This window comes from Fukomys damarensis, unplaced genomic scaffold (assembly GCF_012274545.1).
Source record: "Fukomys damarensis isolate Sample0158 unplaced genomic scaffold, DMR_v1.0_HiC HiC_scaffold_22, whole genome shotgun sequence".
NCBI classification, from domain to species: Eukaryota; Metazoa; Chordata; class Mammalia; order Rodentia; family Bathyergidae; genus Fukomys; species Fukomys damarensis.
In genome coordinates, this window is record NW_022900934.1 from 25,183,141 (window position 1) to 25,204,228 (window position 21,088).

The following is a 21,088-nucleotide window of genomic DNA, read 5'->3' on the forward strand; positions in this document are numbered from 1 at the left end:
TGTACTTGTGAGGCAGGCAGTGGAATCACTGTGCTAAATCCCCAGCCCAGAAATTTATTCTTTATACTTGAGAAGCTTTCTTAGAAACACTATGTGATCAGTTAAAATAACTTAGGAAATTTTGAGGAGACATTAAAGAACAACCAGACTTTTTTTCTTTCCTGTTTCTAAAAAATTTCCCTTCATATTTTTTTGTGTTGGGAGAGTGTTTGCTTATGCACAAGGCCCTAGGTTCAATCACGATTGTATTTGTATATTGTTATTTTCATTTGACATTTTTCAGATACTACAATCTCAGTAACTAAAGTTTTTTGTTGTTTTTTTGAGACAGTATTTCACCATGTAGTCTTATGCTGACCTTTTTTTTTTTTTAAGATCACACTATTTATTTAGAGATAGGGTCTCACTATGTAGTTGAGGCTGACCTGGAACTCACTGTGTAGCCCAGGGTGGTCTCAGACTCACAGCGATCCTCTTGCCTCAGCCTCCCGAGTGCTGGGATTATAGGCATGTGCAACCACACCTGGCTAGGCTGACCTTTAACTCAAAGTGTAGCCTGGGCTGGCATCAAATTCCCGGCAGAGCCAGGGATTTAGCTCAATGGTGCCACCACCTGCCTGGCAAATGCAAGGTCCTGAGTTTGATCCACGGTACCAGAAAAAAAAAAAAATCCTGGCAATGCTCCTGCTTCAGCCTCTTTGAGTGCTGAGATTACAGTTGTGTGCCACCACACACCTGACTTAGTAACTAAATTTTAAAAAATTGGTTCAGAATATCACACTGTACTATAATGCATACCATGTATACCATTATGCTTTTTTCAACTATTTCCCTGTGGTTGGATATTAGATTATTTTGTTGTTGTTTTTGGTACTGGGGATTAAACTTGGGACCTTGCGCTTGTGAAGCAGGCAGCAGCACCACTGAGCTACATCCCCGTCCCTGTTGTTGTTTTTTAAGACAGGGTCTCACTGTATAGTTCAGGCTGGCCTTGAACTTGTCGTGTTCCTCTTCCCTCAGTCTCCTGAGTACTGGGATCACAGGTGTGTAACACCATACCTGGCATTACTTTTTGTTTTTGAGACAGGGCCTCACTAAGTTTCTGGGCTCAAACTTACAGTCTTCCTGAGTCAGCCTCTCAGAATGTTGAGATTACAGGCATATACCACCATGCCTAACTATGATGTTTTCATTTTTTAGACAGGGAAAATTGGTCAAAGAAGGTTATTAAAAAGAAAAGATGTCTCCTTCCCTTTTTTCTTTCTAAAATAACTGCCCTTCTCTTTTGGTTTTCATATTATTTGTCATTCAGTTTTGAACTCCATTTGGAATTTATGTGAGCCTTGGATTAGAGTCTGCTGGCGGAAGCAGGGATTAATGTAGGAAGGTAGTTTGGAAGGGCTTCCCAGAGTGTGAAATTCATGTTCTTAAAATTTTGTTTTTTTTTGTTTTTTTGAGACAAGGTCTCATTATGTAGTTAAGACTAACCCGTAATTCACTCTGTAGCCCAGGCTGGTCTCGAACTCACAGTGATCCTCCTGCCTCAGCCTCTTGAGTGCTGGGATCCCAGGCGTGCGCCACCACACCCGGCTCTTGTTCTTAAAATTTTGTGCAAGCTGGATGTGGTGGCAGGTTGCGGAAATCCCTGCACTTAGGAGGCTAAGGCAAGAGGATCTGATTTGGAGACCAGCCTGTACTATTGAGTGAAGCTCTATCTCAAAAACAGAAGCACCAACAAAAAGAAAGCTGTGCAGATTTGTGTTTTACTTCACAATATTACCATGCTTGCATTCATTTGAGAAGTTTGCAGTTACTGTAGGAGGACATCTCATTCTCATTTTGTGGCTTTTCTTACCCTTGAGCAGTACCGCTGCTTCAAGGGACCGGAGAACTTCTCCATTTTGAAGAGGATGGTGACATGTGGATTTAAACTTATTTTCCTCTAAGGTTGATAAGTAGTACCCATAGTCCTTCCTTCCTTTTTCCCCCGCTCCAGTACTAGGGATTAAAGTCAAGGCCTTTGCAGTTTTATTTTTTATTTTGAGACAAGGTCTGTACTCAGAGCCTCTCAGTTGCCCAGGCTGGGCTCATGCTTGGGATCCCCCTCCCTTAGCCCCTCAGAGTACTGAGATTACAGGTGTGCATCACCACATGTGGCTTCTTTTTGGTTTTTATAACTATATTTCTTTGATTCTCAGAACATGTTTTCAATCACATAACTTACAATTAGTATTTTTGTAGAGTGCGGTCTTGTCTTTTGTTCGGAAAGACTGCCATTAATTTGGAGTTCATCTGGCATTGGTGATGTTTTGGGATTGAGGCAACAGGGACTTAGTGTATAAACAGTTGCCTTAGGTGTTTTGGGGACTTCGGAATAGGACACCTTTTGCCACTGTGGCCCTTGTCCGCCTACCCTGGAATCTGCCTTTCATTGTAGTCTACCTCGAGACCTATGGCTGCCAGATGAATGTGAATGACACCGACATAGCCTGGTCCATCTTACAGAAGAGTGGCTACCTTCGGACCGGCAACCTCCAGGAGGTGTGTTATATGTGTTCTGTTTCCCTGTGCTTCCTGGGCCTGGGTGAGACTCCGCGTTTCTGCCAGTTATTAGTTGTAGTTTTGGGAAAAGGTACAGGCTGCTGAGAGTTTCCTTGAGTGCAGTGTGTACCATGGCACTGGGTGTACTTGCGTCCCAGCTGTCTTTGAGACTTTTAATGTGAGGCTTACCTTTGGGCAAGGACCTAAGTTAAAAATTGGTGTCAGGAGAGGAAAGGGGAGTTAGTGTATAATATACAGAGTTACAGTGGTGGAATTTGGAAGTAGATGGTGGAGATAGTTCATAACAGTGTGAATTGTCACAGAACTGTACACTTAAAAAGAGTTAGAATGATAGATTTTATGTTATGTGTGTTTTACCACAATAATTATGAAAAGAGGGTTGTTGCAGGGCAATGATTCTAAAAGTGTAATTTCATAGAAGATAATTTTTCTTTTTTTCTTACTGTACCTTCAGGCTGATGTGATTCTTCTTGTTACATGTTCTATCAGGTATGAATTTGTTCTTTCCCTAGGGAGTGAATATATCTTTCTTTTTTTTTTTTTTTTTTTTTTTTTTTTTTGTACTGGGGATTGAACTGGGAGCTTTCACACTGAGCTACAGCCCAAGTCACTTTTAATTTATTTTGAGACGGTATTGCTGTGTCACTAAATTGCCCATGCTGGGCTTGAATTTGGCCATCCTCTTGTCTCAGTGTTGCAGAGTTCTGGAATTACAGGCATGCGCCACTGCACCCAACCTGTGGAGTAAATGTATCTTATATATTGCCGGGTGTGATAGTGCACGCCTGTAATCCCAGCATTTGGGAGGCTGAGGCAGGAGGATCACTGTGAGTTCGAGACCAGCCTGGGCTACATAGTGAGTTCCAGGTCACTCTCAACCACACAGTGAGACCCTGTCTCAAAAAACCAAAAAAAACAAAAACAAAAACATATATAATTATGCCACAGCTGAAGCCCCCAGCTGGCTTGCTAATGGAGATGACCAGTCTCCCGTGTCAGTAGCACTTACAGTTTTTCCACAGTGGGGATAATTTTGATTCATCTTGTTGACATCCGCTGTGTGTGTCAGGTTCCATGTGAGCACTGCACATGCATTAACAAGTTTAACTGTCATGGCAACCCTATGAGGTTGGTGCTCTTACCAAGCCCATTTCATAAATGAGGAAATCAAATGTGTGCTTGGTCATCCAAGTTTTCCTGAGGTTTTTCTTGCTACTGATGGCATACCTTTATAATACAGTGTCTGAGTGAGATTGTAGTCAGCGTCTGGGGGAGAATGCTCTGAACAGAGATAGGTGGCATCCACCAGAGGTGGGCAGGAATCACTTGGCCACAGGAAGTCCATCAGACGTGAATATATCCTCTGTCTTGCTTACTTTTCTTGTTGCTAAGACAAAATACCCGACACCAAAAGTTAAAGGAAATGTTTATTTTGGCTCATAGTTTGTAGAGGTTTCGCTCCATAGTTGGCTGGCAGAAGAGAAGCAGTTCTTGGTGAAGCAGGGTAGACAGAAAGCAACAAACAGCAAGTGAAGTGACGCATCCTGTCTGTTCCTTTATCTTATATATAGGCTACCTTAGGGTGGGTAGCACTCACACCCAGGGTAGGACCCTTTACCTACCCAGAACTGTGCTAATCAACAAACTAATTTAGTAGTCACACACCCTTAATCCCAGCATTGCACACTCTAGATCCTGCCACCTCTGAAAAGCCCCAGCCAAGACCACATGAGGCTTTGCAGGGACATCTAGATAGAAGATATAACACTGCCTTCTTTTCTTTGTACAAGGCATAACATTATTAGTGTTTCTGTAGCTGGCTCTACCATCAACTAATTAATTAATATAACTTTTTGTTTAGAGGGCCTCTCTGCATGACACTGAGTTTGGGTGATTTGGAAGTGAACCCTCCCTCCATGCCTGGCTTTCTGCAGCTTGGTGTGATATAGGAAATAAGATATAGAAATAGATCTAACAAAGTTAAAATGGAAAGGCACATAAAGGGAGGAAAAACTCTTTTAACAGAAGACAATTGTGGAAAGCTTTACAAAGATTTATTTATTTATTTATTTATTTTTTAAATTTTGAAGCAGAGTCTTAGTTGCTTAAGTTCTTCAGGCTGGGCTTGAACTTTGAATTTTTGGTTTTTTGAGACAAGATCTTGCTGTGTAGTCCAGGCTGGCCTTGAAGTCACTATGTAATCCTGGCTGGCCTCGAACTTGTGGTGATTTGCCTGCCTTGGGATTAATCCTGCTGAGACCACAGGTGTGCACCATAACACTTGGCTTCTGAAGCAGATTCTTTTTTTTTTTTTTTTTTTTGGTACTGAGGATCAAACTCAGGTCCTTGCGCTTGTGAGGCAGGCAGCAGCACCACTGTGCTAATCCCCGGCCCTGAAGCAGATTCTTTTTGAGTCTGCATTACAGGCTTGTTAGGGTTTGGAGATGTGCAGGAAAGGTGTCTGTGGTTCTAGGAAAAGTGAATTATAGCAAGTGGTTTTTCATTGGCCCCCACCTGCCTTCCCTAAGCCTAAAGGTAGATGTCATTTAAAGGGTTCAAAGTGATTTTTATTTCCTTTTCATTGTCGCACTTGCTTAAATTGCTCTGTAGTTTATTTTTGGCTCAGTTTCGCCTCTGTTGATTTCTGTAGGGAGAAGGCTGAGCAGACCATCTGGAACCGTTTACATCAGCTGAAAACGCTAAAGACAAAGCGGCTCCACTCTCGGGCACCTTTGAGGATTGGGATTCTAGGTATCTGGTAATTTGCAGGTTTTGTCTGTTTTGAGACTTGGACTCCATGTGGCTTCATATGCTACAGAATTTCCTGTAGGGGCTGAGATCCTAGGATGTGGAGAATCTTTGAACGCTTCACACAGTCTTTTTGTTTTGTTTTATTTTTTGAGACAGGGACTTGCGATGTAGTCCAGGCTGTTGTTGAACTCATAGTGATCCTCCTGCCTCAGCCTCCCAAGTGCTGGGATTGCAGGCATGATATCCCATGGAATCAATCTCAGGACCTTGTGCTTGCCAAGCAGGTGCTGTGCTACTGAGCTAAATTCTGGGCCCTATGCCATGGAATCTTGTACTCAGGACCTTGCACTTGCCAGGCAGGTGCAGCACCACTGAACTACATCCCTGGCTCCATCCACCTTATTTTTTAGTCACATCTCATACCTTGTTAGAAATTTCAGAAATCTCAAGAATAAGCCAAGAAGGGATGGGGATGTAGCTTAGTGGTGTTGCACCTGCCCGGCAAGCACAAGGTCCTGAGTTTGATTCCTGGTACACACACAAACACAGAAAAAGCCAGGTGTGGTGGTGCACACGTGTAATCCTAGCACTTGGGAGGTGAGGCAGGAGGATCGCTGTGAGTTCGAGGCTGGCCTGGGTTACATAGTGAGTTCAGAGCCAACCTGAACTATGAAGGGAGATCTTGCCTCAAAACAGACACACACACGCACGCACGCATGCACGCATGCACAAAATAAGCCAAGAGCTGGGCATGGTGGTACATGCCTGTAATCCTAGCACTCTGGCAGGAGGATTGCCATGAGTTTGAGGCCAGCCTAGACAGTGTGATACTATGTCTCAGAAAACCAAAAATAAACTAAAATCAACAAAAAAACCAATTATGGTGGTGCACATCCATTAATCCAGGAGGCAGAGGTAGGATGGAATTGGATGGAGCCCAGCCCAGTGAATTTAGAGAGAGACTGTACCCCCCCAAAAAAATAAAGCTGGGATTGTAGCTCAGTGTGAGGGTCCTGGGTCTATCCCCAGTATTGCAGGGGAGAAAAAAAGAAATCCCAAGAATAATATTTTTAAAATAATTATGATAAAATATACATAAAATTCTCATTTTAATCTTGTTTTGGTAATGGGGATTGAACTCAGGTCCTTGCTCTTGCAAGGAAGGTGCAGTGCCACTGAGCTAAATCCCCAGCCCTTCATTTTAATCTTTTTATTTTTTTATTTTTTGAGACAGGATCTTATGATGTAGTTTATGGTGGCCTTGAACTCACTATGTAACACAGGGTGGCCTCAAACTCTTGCAGTGATATTCTTGCCTCAACTTCCTCAAATGCTGGAATTATAGGTGTGTGCTGGCAATTTGTTTTTTGGGGTTTTTTTTTTTTTTTGTTTTGAGACAGGGTCTCATTCACTATGTAGCCCAGGCTGGTCTTGAACTCACAGTGACCTTCCTGCCTCAGCCTCCCAAGTGCTGGGATTACAGGTGTGGCCCACCACGCCCAGCTGGCAATTTGTTTTTTCGTTGAACCAAAATTCTTTGCAGTAAGTTGCCCAGGTTGGACTGGAATTTACAGTCCTGCATCAGCCTCCCAGAGTGCTGGGATTACAGGCTAGAACCACCATGCCTGGTCATCACTTCATTTCTGTTTATTTATTTATTCATTCTGCTACCGGGGATCAAACTCAGGACCTTGCGCTTGCAAGGCAGGCATGGCGCCACTGAGCTAAATCTGTGGCCCTGTTTGAGTTATTTTTAAGTGTTATTGAATTCTGTGGCATTAAGTGTATTCGCATTGTTCTATAACCATACCACCTTCTGTCTCCGTAAGTGGTAACTGTATTATTCCTTCTTCAGCTCCTGGCATTCATCATTTTACTTTATGAGTGTGGATTTCTAGGTACTTCATATAAGTGTAATAATATAATATTTATCTTTTTGTGACTGGCTTATGTTACTTCACTTTAAGTCCTCAAGTTTCACATGCTACATGTTAGAATTTTCATGTATCAGAATTTCCTTCCTTTTGAAGGCTGAATATATTCCATTGTGTGCATATACTACATTTTATTTATTTGCTCATTTATTGATGAACTCTGAGGTAGTTTCTGCCTTTTGGGTATTGTGACTAATACTGCTTGGTGTGAACATGGGTGTACAACCAAGAATAATTATTTATTTACTTACATTTTTTTCCCCCGAGTGGAGATTTTATTCAAGGGGTGGGAGGAGAGAGACAGAGCAGAGAGAAAGAGCAGAGAGAGAGGAGGAAGAAGAAGCAGAAGGAGAGAGAACAAAGAGAGGAAGGTCCTTTTATCAGTTTTGGGCTGGGCTATTGATTATTTATGAGGAGTGAGCTACTTTTAACCTATCACAGGCCAGGTTGCTTTTTATGGGTCCAGCCCTGCAGACACAGGTTTCAACTTCTCTGACCCGGACTGGACCGCTGTGGCCTTGGGGGAGGGAAACCAGAGATAAGGGCATGAGGTCATTTTAGGAGCCAAGATGTACCAGGAGAATGCAGCCTGTGAGGTGGCGTCACAGCACACTTTAACATGATCAATTCCCTTACTTACATTTTTAAAATGTGCTCTTGCTATATTGCTCAGCCTGGACTTGAACTTTTGGGCTCAAGGGATCCTCCTAAATTAGCCTCTCATGTAGCTAGTAGTATAGGCATGTGCCCCCACACTGACTCCAAGAATAATTCTTTTTTTTTTTTTTTTTGAGACAAGAATAATTCTTTTTTGTTTTTTGGTAGCAGGGATCGAACTCGGAATCTTGTGTTTGTGAAGCAGACAGCAGCACCACTGAGCTAAATTCCTGGCTCTGAGACAAGAATAATTTTTTTTGAGACTTTGTAGTCCAGGTTGGACTTTACTCTGTAGCCCCTAGCCTGCCTCAGATATGAGATCCTTGTGCCTCAGCCCCTTGAGTGCTGAGATTATAGGTGTGTGCTACCATGTCCTGCTAATAGTTTTTAGTTGAGAGAAAAAGGTGGTTCATGTCTTGAAAGGCATTTGAGAAAGGCATTAGGTTGGTTTTTTTTGTCCTTCATGCTTGTATTGAAGTGCAGCGATCTAGTGTGAATCTTAGATCTTGTTAAAAGCAGTGACATACATAGACTGCACATAGTCCTCAAAGGCAGTGAGATCACTGCTCCTCCAGCATATCTGTTCCAGCTTATCATCTTCAGCCAAACACTGTATTTGCAGTTTTTTAATTCCATATCCCACTGGAACTAGTTTAGAGAAGCCCTAGACCAAGCCACCTGTTTGAATACTGTGGATGCATTTCTCTGATTTCACCATATATCTCTCTCATCATCCCAGGGTTGCACATCTAGCAAGATGGAAGACTTGGCAACAAGTGCAGGTTTTTTGGCTTGCTTAGACTCATACTGTGCAAGTCGTTCTTCTCTTAGCCTCCTCTTCATCATCAGACTCATAGAGATCAATATCATCATCATCATTGTCTTTATTCTCAGCAGGTCCACTTCCGGTGGTGTCTTCCACATTGGCAGGACCATGCTTGCCTACAGCATTCTTCACTCCTGGCAGGCTGGCTTTTCCTTTCATAAGACTTGATGTGATTGTACCATCGTAGAGCATGACACAAGTTGGCAGGTGGTGGGCAGGTGACTGCTTCAAATACTGCCACCTCTGCCTGTGAGGGCACGTACCCCTCGATGTAGCTCCTGTCTGCCACGTAATCGTTGTGCACCTGGAGGCCAGCGGGACTTCTCAGGTCTCTGAAACCCCTGGTCTTGGCTATCTGTTGTGGGAGCTGTGAAGCAGCAGACTGAAGAGCGCCAAAGGTCAGCGCCCAGTGCGGGAAAAAAAAAGGGAGAAGTTAAGTTATGCAAGCTGGAAACTTTAAGCTCGTAGGAGTGTTTCTGTGTGTTGGTCTCTAATCCAAGCTGGAGATCATACTTACTGAGAAGCGGTGGAGCCAGATAAGTTTGGAAACAGGGTCTTGTTCCTTTCCCTCCCAGGCTGCATGGCTGAGAGACTGAAGGAGGAGATCTTCAACAGGGAGAAAATGGTGGACCTCTTGGCTGGTCCGGATGCCTATCGGGACCTTCCTCGGTTGCTGGCTGTTGCTGAGTCAGGACAACAAGCTGCCAATGTGCTGCTCTCTCTCGATGAGACCTATGCTGATGTCTTGCCAGTCCAGATGAGCCCTAGTGCCACTTCTGCCTTTGTGTGAGTCTGTGCCCAGACTTGGGAGTGAACCTTTCCTTTCATTCTCACTTTGAAATAACATGTTATTTTTTTTGTTTCGGGGTGTGTGTGTGTGTGTGTGTGTGTGTGTGTTTGTGTGTGTGTGTGGCACAAGGCATCGGACCCAGGGCCTTCACACTGAGCTACATCACCAACCCTTTATAAAATTTTTTATTTTGCCAGGAGTGGTGGCGCATGCCTGTAACCCCAGCACTCAGGAGGCTGAGGCAGGAGGATCATTGTGAATTCGAGACCAGCCTGAGCTACATAGTGAGTTCCAGGTCAGTCTCAACTACATAGTGAGACAAAAAAAAAAAAAAAAAAAAAAAAAAAAAATTTTTTTTTTATTATTTTGAGGGGCTGGGGATGTAGCTCAGTGGCACAGTACCTACCTGGCAAGTGGGAGGCCCTGAGTTCGATTCCCGATATCAAAAAAGAAAAACTAATTATTTTAAAATTTTGAGACAGGATCTCACTAAGTCACTTAAGTTGTCCAGGCTTTGCTTGAAATTGGATCCTTCTGCTTCAGCCTCCCAGAATTCTGGGATTACAGGTGTGAGTCCCATACCCAATTAAATTACCATTATTTTATTTCATTTAAAAAGGAGGAGCACATGTACTTGGTATGGTACAAAATACAGAATACAAAAAATGGTATAGTAATAGGCTTTCATACCCGTCATCTCTTGCCTCCTAAGCCTCTTCTCAGAGACAGCCATGTCCATCAGCTCTTGTATAACCCTTCAGAAACACTCCCTGCGTATGTGTTTTATGTACCCATGTGGAGTCTTACCCTGCTTTCTTTCATAAATAATAGTATTCTCTTTATAGTCTCTCTCCTTTTTTTTTTTTTTTTTGTGGGGATTGAACTCAGGACCTTGAGCCTGCAAGGCACTCAGCAGAACCACTGAGCTAAATCCCTGGTCCTTTTTTTTGGTACCAGGGGTCGAATCAGGACCTTGTACTTGCGAGGCAGGCAGTGGAACCACTGAGCTGAATCCCTGGCCCGCTATATTCTCTTTTGACTTTAGAAAATATCTTGGGCTTTCCTGATTTAAAAACTTTTTTTTCTTCTGATCTTTTAAATTTAAAGGAAAATAATCTGATTATTGTTATATTTATTGAAGAATATGTGGAAAAGATAGAAAACCATAAAAAAAAAAATAAGAGAACTAGGTATGGTGGCATGTGCCGGTAATCCTACTATTCTGGGAGATTGAGGCAGGATTTAGTGAAACACTGTCTAAAATTTTTTGTTTGTTTGTTTGTTTTTGGTACTGGGGATTGAACTTGGGACCTTGTGCTTGTGAGGCTTGCAGCGGCACCACCGAGCTAAATCCCTGGCCCCTAACTTTTTTTTTTGGTACTGGGGATTGAACTTGGGACCTTGTGCTTGCAAGGCAGGCCACCAAACCGCTGAGCTAAATCCCCGGCTTTTTTTTTTTGGATACAGGGTCTCACTATGGAGTTCAGGCTGGGCTTGAACTCACAGTGTAGCCCAGGCTGGCCTCAAACTTCGGCCAATCCTTCTGCCTCAGCTTCCCAAGTGCTGGGATTACAGGTGTGTGCCACCACACCTGAATTATTTTTTTCTGGTCTAGAAACATTTATTTATAATTAAGATTAGATATAAAAATTTAAAAAAATACCCATAAAAACAGTAGACACACTTTTTTTTTTTGGTACCGGGATTGAATTTGGGTCCTGTGCTTTCAAGGCAGGCAGTGGAACCACTGAGCTAAATCACAGGACCCCATAAAAACAGTAGAAAGTCCATATGTAGTAGGTTTGCACTACCTCCTCAGGCTGAGGACTGGGTACACTACTCACAGTTTGGGTTGTGTTCTGCGATTAGATGCTAATTTTGTTTTTCTCTTTGTCAGTACTGGGGATTGAACCCAGATGCTTTTGCCCAATTGGCAGGTGCTCTACCACTGCGCTAATCCTAAGCCCCTTTTACGTTTTTTTACTTTGAGAGAAGATCTCACTAAGTTGTCCAGGCTGGCCTTGAACTTGTCATCCTTTTCCTTCGGCCTCCCAATTATTTGGGCTTACAGGTGTGTGCCACCTGTAAGTATGCTCATCTGCATACTCATATTTAAAGGCAAGTATCTGCTTTAGTGGTTTGTAAATCTCAGATGGTCCAGTTTGAGCATAGGGACAAGAAGATTCAGAGCCAAAGAATAATTAGGTGGGAGCTGTGACCTGCTCTTTGGGAGGTGCTAAGGGACTATGCTCCTGTTTATTAAGTTCTGGTACTTTCCTTCCCAGGTCAATCATGAGGGGATGTGACAACATGTGCAGCTACTGCATTGTTCCTTTCACACGTGGCCGGGAGAGGAGTCGGCCTGTTGCCTCCATTCTGGAGGAAGTGAGGAAGCTTTCTGACCAGGTAAGCTCTCCAGGTTTTCTTCTCATGTTTTGGGAGGATGACAGCTGTTTAGTCTCTGAATTGCACAAGTTTAGGAACATGCCTGGCTAGAAAGAAATGCCTGCACGTACATCTTTAATTTGCCGTTAATGCATTATGAGCAGATCCAGCGTGAAGTCTGCCTAGGAAGGACCTCAGTACAATGGTGAGTTTAGAATCAGGTTACTACAATTGAATCTTTTTGTTTTCTTTGGGGTACTGGGGATCGAACTCAGGTCTTTGTGCTTGCGAGTCAGGCAGTGGCACCACTGAGCTAAATCCCCGGCTAGAATCAGGTAACTAAAATGAATTCTGGGTCCAACATTTTTGTCATGGTGTCTAGGCGTAAGTCATTTAACCATCTTTGAAACACAGTTTCTCCATCTAGGAAAAGAAGATAAAACAACACCTTTCTTTTTTTTTGTACTGGGAATCAAATTTAGGACCTTGGGCTTGTGAAGCAGGTGTGGTGCCACTGAGCTAAATCTCTGGCCCAATACCTTTCTTAAAGGGTAATTGGAGAGATTGAAGAAATGTTTTTAAGCTACCAGGCACATGGTAGGTTTTCAGGAAATGATGTTAGTCTGTCTATTCTGAGGGAATCTTCCTGTGCCTTTTGTTCATCACTGAACCAGTTCATTAGTTGAGGGACAGAGAATAGGTAGCGAAGTGGTTTGGATCAGAGGCCAGAGGTAAGAGATTTGCTTGTGCACCTCCTGCGGGGAGCTGGTCTCTCAGCCTTCTTTCCCCAGCCCCAGTCCTGAATCTTCTAGTCCCGCAAAAGAGGGAAGTAGGTAAGAATATGGCACCTGTCTTCTAGTGGGCTTCACTGTCTCCTTCTCTGTTTGGTTCAGGTACCACGGGCACAGGCAGGCTGGGCCCTGCCAGTTCGAAGTCAGCTGTTTGCCTTGTGCTCACGTTCTGGCCACGCTCTCCTCTCTTCCTCATCCCCAGATGATCCCGTCCCTGACCTGATCCCTGATTTCTCACTGGCCTGTGAGGTCTTCTCTGTACCTTGCGTATCCAAGTTTTTCCTGGCCCAATGTTGATTCTTTCCTTTCTCCTACAGATCCCTCACAGAGCAAAACTACTTTGGGGTAATACATTGAGTTGGGGATGAAAGCTTCCTAACTTTTCTAGATTATTTGTATATATATAAAGGGTGGCTTTTAATAACATTGAAATAAGTCTTAGTAAGTTCAAGGCCATAGAGTTGTGGAAAATTCCGATTCTGCTTGTGTACCATTGTGCCCTACATAAAGCATTTTTTTTTTCAAAAATTTTTTTATCCTTTTTATATGATAGTTTTTTCCCCCAGTAATGAAGATTGAATTGGGGCTTTGAGTGTGCTAAGCGATTTGTTTTATTGTATATTTAATTGTTTTATATTCTACTTTATTTTTTAAAAAAACTTTTTTTTTGGTACTGGGAATCAAACTCAGAACCTTGTGTTTGTGAGGCAGGTGGTGGAGCCACTGAGATAAATCCCCAGCCCCAAAATAAACTTTGTTTTTGAACAATTTATTATTATTATTATTTTTGGTTTCTTGAGATAGCATCTCACTACATAGTTCAGGCTGGCTTTGAACTCAGTGTAGCCCTGGCTGGCCTAGGACTCACAGACATCCTCCTGATTCAGCCTCCTGAGTACTGGAATTACAGGCGTATACCACCATGCCCAGCAGTAAATATGCAGTAATGGATTTAGGGGGTAAAAGCGTGATGTCTGCAAAATATTCTTAGAAACTTAAAAAAAAAAAGTGTGTAGCTGGACATGGTGGCACACGCCTGTAATCCCAGCACTCAGGAGGCTGACACAGGAGGATCACTGTGAGTTCGATGCCAGCCTGGGTTATGTAGTGAGTTCAAGGCCAGCCTGAACTATACATGGAGACCCTGTTTTAAGAAACAAAACAGGGCAAGAGATTTATCTTAGTGGATCCGCCACCAAGTTCAATTCCCGATACAAAAAAAAAAAAAAACCCACACCAAAAAAAAAACCAAAACAATAGGGCCAGGCATGGTGTGCAGGCTTATAATCCCAGCACTTGGGAGGCTGAGGCAGGAGAATTACCAGCCTGGGATACATAGTAATTTCAAGGCCAGTTTGAACTAATTAGCAAGACCCTATCTCAAAAAAACAAACAAAACACCAAAACAAACAAACCAAAAAAAAAAAAAAATGTGTGTGTGAATGTGAATGGTAAATGAATGGTAAAATGTTAACAATTGGATCTGTGCAAAGGGTATATGAGAATTCTTTTAGTGTTGTTCTTTTTCATAGGTTTGAAATTACATCACAATAAAGTTACAAGACCAGGAGTGGTGACTCACCTCTGTAATGCCAGCACTAGGGAAGCTGAGGCAAGAAAATCACAAGTTCAAGGCCAGTCTGGCCTATAAAGTCAGTTCCAGGCCAGCCTGAACTACATAGCAAGACCTTGTCTCAAAGAACCAAAACCAGGGCCCAGGATTTAGCTCAGAGGTTCTGCCACCTGCCTCGAAAGTGCAAGGGCCAGAGTTCGATCCCCAGTATCAAAACAAACAAACAAACAAGCAAACCAAAACCAAAACCAGGGCCGGGGATCCTCCTGTTTCAGCCTCCTGAGTTGCTGGAACCATGCCTGGCTTGGTAATTAGAAGTTAGATGTAAAACCTTGAGATTTAAGCTACAGTTTTTGGTGCAGATACTTCAAAGACACATTCAACTGTTACATCGTGTCATAAATTAATTTTTTTTTTTTTTTGGTCTTTTGAGATAGGGTCTTACTATATAGTTTGGGGTAGCTTTGAACTCACTCTGTACCCCAGGTTAGTCTTAAACTTGTGGCAGTTTGACTGCCCCAACCTCCCAAGTGCTGGGATTACTGGTATGCACTACCACATCTGGCACCATTATTACAGAACATTGAATTTGTTTTCAGTTTTTTTGTTTGTTTGTACTGGGACCTTGTGCTTTTGAGGCAGGTGGCAGAACCACTGAGCTAAATCCCCGGACCCAGTTTTTTTTTTAAATGGAACTTTTTTTTTTGTACTGGGGATAAACTGAGGTCCTTGTGCACGGTAAACAAGTGCCTTACCACTGAATCACATTGTGAGCCCCCTAAGTAGTGTTTTGAAGACTGATTTTCACTGAAGGTTTTATTCTGAAACTCAGTTCTTTAGATAAGATACCCAAGCTCGAAATTATATACGTGGCTCCTGGTAGGTTCAGCTAATTTTTGTTTTTGGTTTTGGGGAATTGAACTCAGGACCTTGTGTTTGCCAGGAAGGTGTGGCCCCACTGAGCTATATTCAGCTAACTTTTAATTAGTGATTTGGCATAAAGCTACTCAACAAGTTTTTAACTTGCTTCCAACATATTTTCTCTTTTTCAGGGGCTGAAAGAGGTGACACTTCTTGGACAAAATGTTAATAGTTTTCGAGACAATTCAGAGGTCCAATTCAACAATGCAGTGTCTACTAACCTCAGTCGTGGTTTCACTACTAACTATAAAACCAAACAAGGAGGGCTTCGTTTTTCTCACCTGTTAGATCAGGTTTCCCAAGTAGATCCTGAAATGAGGATCCGGTTCACCTCTCCCCACCCCAAGGATTTTCCTGATGAGGTGAGTGTTGTCAGTTAGCCATGACAAACTGGTATTGATATCCTGACACCCACCATGGACTGGGCCCAGCAGGGGTGCAGCGGGGACCTGAGAGCTGCTTGGGGAATCCTGTGGCATGTTTTCTGCGTCGCCCTCTGGATCTAATCGCCCTCTGGAAAGATGTGAAGTCCTCCATGGTCGGGGTGGAGGTAGGGCTGGTATGAATGGGAAGTCAGGCTTGCCTGTAGGATCATGAGGGCTGTGCGGGGAGATTTTATTACAGGTGGGCAGCTGCATGGGAGTGGTAGTGGTTTGGTGGAGGTGTACAGACAGGAAGGAAGGCCATGTGATGTGGTGGGAAACAGCCCAGACTAGCGTCATACAGATCTGGGTTCAAATCTCTGCTGTTCCTCTGCTTTACCAGTGGGTTGTGAAGACGATTTTCAACTTGTCATTCTCATTTAAGGGTGATAATGACCCCTGCTTTCTTTTCTTTTCTTTTGGTACTGGGGATCAAACTTGGGTCCTTGTGCTTGCAGGCGGCAGTACCACCGAGCCAAATCCCTGGCCTGGCCCCTGCTTTAGATCGTTGTGAAACGATATAATGCTTCAAACTTTGTGCAGTGTCAGACTTTGAGTAGTTAGCCCACATATAAAACCTTTCTTTTGATAGTTTTTTTGTTTTGGTGAAGTGTTTATCTCAGATGTCTTTTCTCTCGGATTATTTTTCTTAATTGAATTGCAAAGTGTCTCTCTGTATTCTTGGTGTAAACCCTTTGTCAATATGTTTTCAAATATTTTCTCTAGTTTTAATTGTCCCCCTCCTCCCTTTTTTGAGGCAGAATTTTACAGGATAGTTTAGATAGTCTTGAACTTACTATGTAGCCAAGGCTACCTTCAAATTCATAGTGATCCTCCTGCCTCAGTCTCCTGAGTGCTGAAATTACAGGTGTGTGCCAGTATTACTGGTTTCAGTCTCTCTCCCTCTTCCTCTCCTCCCTCCCCCCTGGGGATCCAAATCCCCAGCCCCATAATTTTAATTTTTTGATGTAGTTTAAAGTAGTTAAGTAGTGTGTGAGCTAGATGAAAGTAATGTCATCTTTTCCTTCCTTGACTGTTCAACTTCATGTCGACACTCCCAGGGAGCAGCCCTGTGGCTTGAATCTGACTTGTGCTTGCTCTCTTCCCTCCACTTTTTGGAAGCAAAGATGGCATTGGGTGAACTCTCTTGTGTATACAGAAGGCAGCTTGAGTAGAAGTTGGGGATTTTGGTAATTTATGTATTTAATTTAATTAGTTTTTTAAATTAATTAATTAATTAATTAATTTTTTTGGTATCAGGGATTGAACTTGGGTCCTTGCACTCGCAAGGCATTCCACCGAACCGCTGAGCTAAATCCCTGGCCCTAGTTTTTTTATTTATTGAAAATTAACCTTGAAGAGAAACAGTGAGAGTGATATATACCTTTCTGCAAGATTCGATGGTAAGACTTAACCGGCCCTTAATGTGTTCTGTTTAATTAGGTTCTGCAGCTGATTCAAGAGAGAGACAACATCTGTAAGCAGATCCACCTGCCAGCCCAGAGTGGAAGCAGCCGTGTGCTGGAGGCCATGCGGAGAGGGTTAGACACCTCTTACACCTTTCCTTGTTTCTTTAAGGACCAAACAACGTCTGTATCTCTAAGAACTGAGCGTAGTTTATGAGCTAGATGGAAGCAGTGTCATCTTTACCTCCCCGACTATTGACCCCTGTGTCGATGCTACCAGTGAGTGGTGGCTGGAATCTGGCTTGCGATTGCTCTCTTCTCTTGCACATAGCAACTCAGTAAATGTTTATTGTGTGATTAAACCTACAGACGTGGCATTTGCTTTTGCTCACGCTGTAATCGTAGGCTAAGGACTGGATCACCCATATTTTAAAAACATATTTAAATTTATTAAATTATCTATTTATTTTTAAGGCATTGGGGATTGAACCTAGGGCACTGGACTGCCAAGTGGTCCACTGCTGGGCTATATCCCAAGCTCTGTTTAACATTTTAAAATTAAGTATCTACTATGTAGCATGGTTGGAGATTTTAACCCTTGAACTTTCAAGAATTTAAAAAAAAAAGTCTTTTAGGTTTTAGAATTTAAATGTAGTTCTGTTCACTGACTTTTGGAATATTTAGTATTGCGGAGATAAGACTAATGAATGTGACCCAGGGCAAATTATGCCTTGCCTTTCTACAGTTGCAGAGTTATAAAGATCCTCTTATGTGTTTAATCTGCCTTTTTCTTTTCTTTTTTTTTTTTTTTGGTTTTTTTGAGACAGTGTCTCACTGTATAGACTGACCTGGAACTCACTATGTAGCCCAGGCCGGTCTCGAAATCACAGAGATCCTCCTGCCTCAGCCTCCCGGGTGCTGGGATTACAGGAGTGTGCCCCCACGCCCAGCCTAATATGTCTATTTGTTAAATAAAAGACCTAAGCCGGCCTCGATCACAGAGATCCTCCTGCCTCAGCCTCCCGAGTGCTGGGATTACAGGAGTGTGCCACCACGCCCAGCCTAATATGTCTATTTGTTAAATAAAAGACCTAGGGATTTTTTTAAAATTCAGGGTTAGGGATATAGTTCTGTGGTAGAGTATTTGCCTAGCATATGTAAAGCCCTGGAAAAACAAATTATAGCCACTAGTTTAGATAGAGTTTGATGAAAAGGACTCTTTGGGATACTTTAACATAATCCTGAACTGTGCTACTTGAATGAGAAATGATTACATTTGGGAATTAATGTTTTTTTTTTAAATAAGATTTATTTAAAGAAGATTGCTTCATCTAGGCCTTTTCTTTTTGTTCTTTATTGCAGATATTCAAGAGAAGCTTATGTGGAGTTAGTTCACCATCTCAGAGAGTCTATCCCAGGTATGCTTAAGACGTGCACAGTCATCTCGGTCAGACACAGGCACCTGCCAGCCCCTTTGACAGTTCCTCCTGACACCATTTATACTTCTTTTGCTTCTTTTCATTGTATTCTTCCTCCTTCCCCTTTATCTGTTTCCCCTCTTCCCTTCCTTCTGTGCTTAGGTGTATAGATAGAAACACATGTGCGCAGAGCACTGCAAGATTTTCACTAGTAAAAGCAGTACAACTTTGAAAATGTGGACTCCTAGTAGGTCTCTGTGGCATTTGAAGTGAAAATGCCTTTTCTAGTGCTGTGGGGAATGTAGGCTGAGAAGCCAGCTCCGGTATGGACCGCGGTAGAGAAGTAGGCTCAGCACGCCTGTCTGTAATGATGGTTTTACCTGCGTGTGGGCTGAGTGACCCAGGGGAGGCCTTGTGATTGTCCTCCCTCCCTCTGTAATCCACAAATGCCAGAGCTTCTCCTGAAGGTCAGCAACAGCAGCCTGTTGGCCTGTGTCCCTTGTTGTATATCACAGGGGTGTGCCTCAGCAGCGACTTCATTGCTGGCTTTTGTGGAGAGACAGAGGAAGATCACCAGCACACAGTGTCTTTGCTTCGGGAAGTTCAGTACAACACAGGTTTCCTCTTTGCCTACAGCATGAGACAGGTGAGCCCAGGATGGAGGAGGACTGCCTTCATTCCTGACTGCTTGGGTTCATCACAGACAGCTGGGCGGAAGAGGCGGGTGGCAAGGCACTCATTACAAAACCTCAGGGTTTCATCGTCTACTTTTTTTTTTCATTTTTCTATTTAAGTCTTGTCTAATGTTTGACACAATCCAGTAATTAGAGATGAAAAATAATTACTATACCATTGTTTCTGTTTATTAAAATACTTAAAGTTATATTTAGGGTGTTTGAAAAAAAATTTTTTTTTTGGTTTTTTGAGACACGGTCTCATTAAGTAGTTGAGAATGACCTGGAACTCACTTTGTAGCCCAGGCTGGTCTCGAACTCACAGCGATCCTCCTGCCTCAGCCTCCTGAGTGCTGGGATTACAGGCTTGTGCCACCATGCCCGGTAGGGTGTTTGAAATTTTAATGTGGAGAGGGAGAAGTATTCTCTTGACAAAGAATCTAAAATAATTTCTCTCTAGGGTGGGGATTTAACTTAGTGGTTCTACAACCTGCCTTGCAAGTGCAAGGACCCGAGTTCCATCCCTCGTACCAAAACAAACACAAACAAATAAATTTTTTTCTCACCATGTAGAACTTATATTTTTGGTCTGTACATGTAGTCTTCTGAGCCACCCATATCCATTTCTGATTTGTTTTTCTAGGCAAGTTGGCCCACTGATGTTTACTTCTATTATTCGCTATAACATAAATTGCCAAGGAAACAAAGCAGTAGATGAGGGAGGAAGGGAGAATAGTGTGTATTTCCTACAGAGACATAACCCTGATCTACAATTTTCTTGGTGGTAGGGGTGGATTTGCAAGGTTGCTCCTCCGTAGTCACCTCGGAGCCAGTGTACCTTGTGTTTGGATGGAGCTGAGGACCCTGTGACCACAGGGCTCAGCAAAACTGACTGATGGATGACTGGATCCGTGACTTTAGCCTCACTGTCCCTGCGCTGCCCTCAGTACAGCTAATTCATTTGTTCTAAAGCTAATGGTTTAGTACTTTGTAGCTAATACAAAAGGGCCAATGTATATATTCATGTCTTTTACAGAATTATTTCAGAGATGATGCTTCCGAGGAGCATTTAAAATCCATTTTGCTTTGTTTCCATGGACATAACACTTATAAAAGAGAAGGTCTTTCTAATGTTAGGGCTGGGAAATGGGTTGTCATTTTGTGGTAGATGCCTGTCCTATGCCCATTGAACTTGAATATGCATTTTGGAACCTAATTGCTAGGTTAGGGGGAGGGTTATGGAGACTTAAGTATCCTAGTGGATGAGAACAAGCATTCAGGTTGTACCTCTGCCACATAATAACTGTGTGACTGTGAGCAAGGTCCTTGGTTTCCTCATCTGTGAAATGGGGGTGACATGAGTACCAGCCTCATAGGCTTGTTTTGAAGATTGAGAGAGTATATCAGAAGCTTGTAGAATAGTGCTTTGTGCACAGTAAGAGCTATTGTTAATAGCAAGACAGAAGGGAGTAAAACTTAGGTATATTAGGATTCTCCACCCAGTTTCTGTTTACTTCTGTGGATTTCAAAGGCAGGTTGGTTTGCATGCTCAGATTTTTCTTGCTATGTAGTTCAGATTGGCCTTGAACTCACTATGTAACCCAGGCTGGCCTCAAACTCATGGTGATCCTCCTGCCTCAGCTTCCTGGGTCCTGGGGTTATAGCCTTTTGCCATCCCACCTGGCTGCTAAAGATTTTTTTTTCATTCCACAGTTTTATACAGCTAAGTGGTTTTCTTTAGCTGTTTTGAGCATGAGCTCATATACTTAAAGATATATGTAAACATGTATACCCTGTAGTTTTGAATGATTTATAGGTTTTCAAGGATACTTTTTTTTTTGACTAGGTAATATATACTTATGGTATAAAATTCAGAGCTGGGCATGGTGGTACACGCCTGTAATCCCAGGCTGAGGCGGGAGGATTGCTGTAAATTCAAGGTCAGCCTCATCTATATAGTGAGACTCTGTCTCAAAAA

The 21,088-nt window shown here is 42.7% G+C and overlaps 1 protein-coding gene and 1 pseudogene across 3 annotated transcripts in view; one reads left to right on the forward strand and one right to left on the reverse strand.

Annotated features, from left to right (window-relative positions):
• Cdk5rap1 (CDK5 regulatory subunit associated protein 1) overlaps positions 1-21,088 on the forward strand; it is a 59,495-nt gene that overhangs the window by 2,694 nt on the left and 35,713 nt on the right. For all 3 annotated transcript variants that reach the window (XM_010628394.3, XM_010628395.2, XM_010628397.2), the window contains exons 3-11: positions 2,438-2,541; positions 3,017-3,051; positions 5,213-5,313; positions 9,306-9,516; positions 11,806-11,926; positions 15,322-15,552; positions 17,056-17,153; positions 18,381-18,436; positions 18,952-19,082. In XM_010628394.3, the coding sequence (XP_010626696.1) occupies positions 2,438-2,541; positions 3,017-3,051; positions 5,213-5,313; positions 9,306-9,516; positions 11,806-11,926; positions 15,322-15,552; positions 17,056-17,153; positions 18,381-18,436; positions 18,952-19,082 (1,088 nt within the window). The remainder of the gene's footprint in view (positions 1-2,437; positions 2,542-3,016; positions 3,052-5,212; positions 5,314-9,305; positions 9,517-11,805; positions 11,927-15,321; positions 15,553-17,055; positions 17,154-18,380; positions 18,437-18,951; positions 19,083-21,088) is intronic.
• On the reverse strand, positions 8,404-9,241 carry LOC104865128 (annotated as a pseudogene).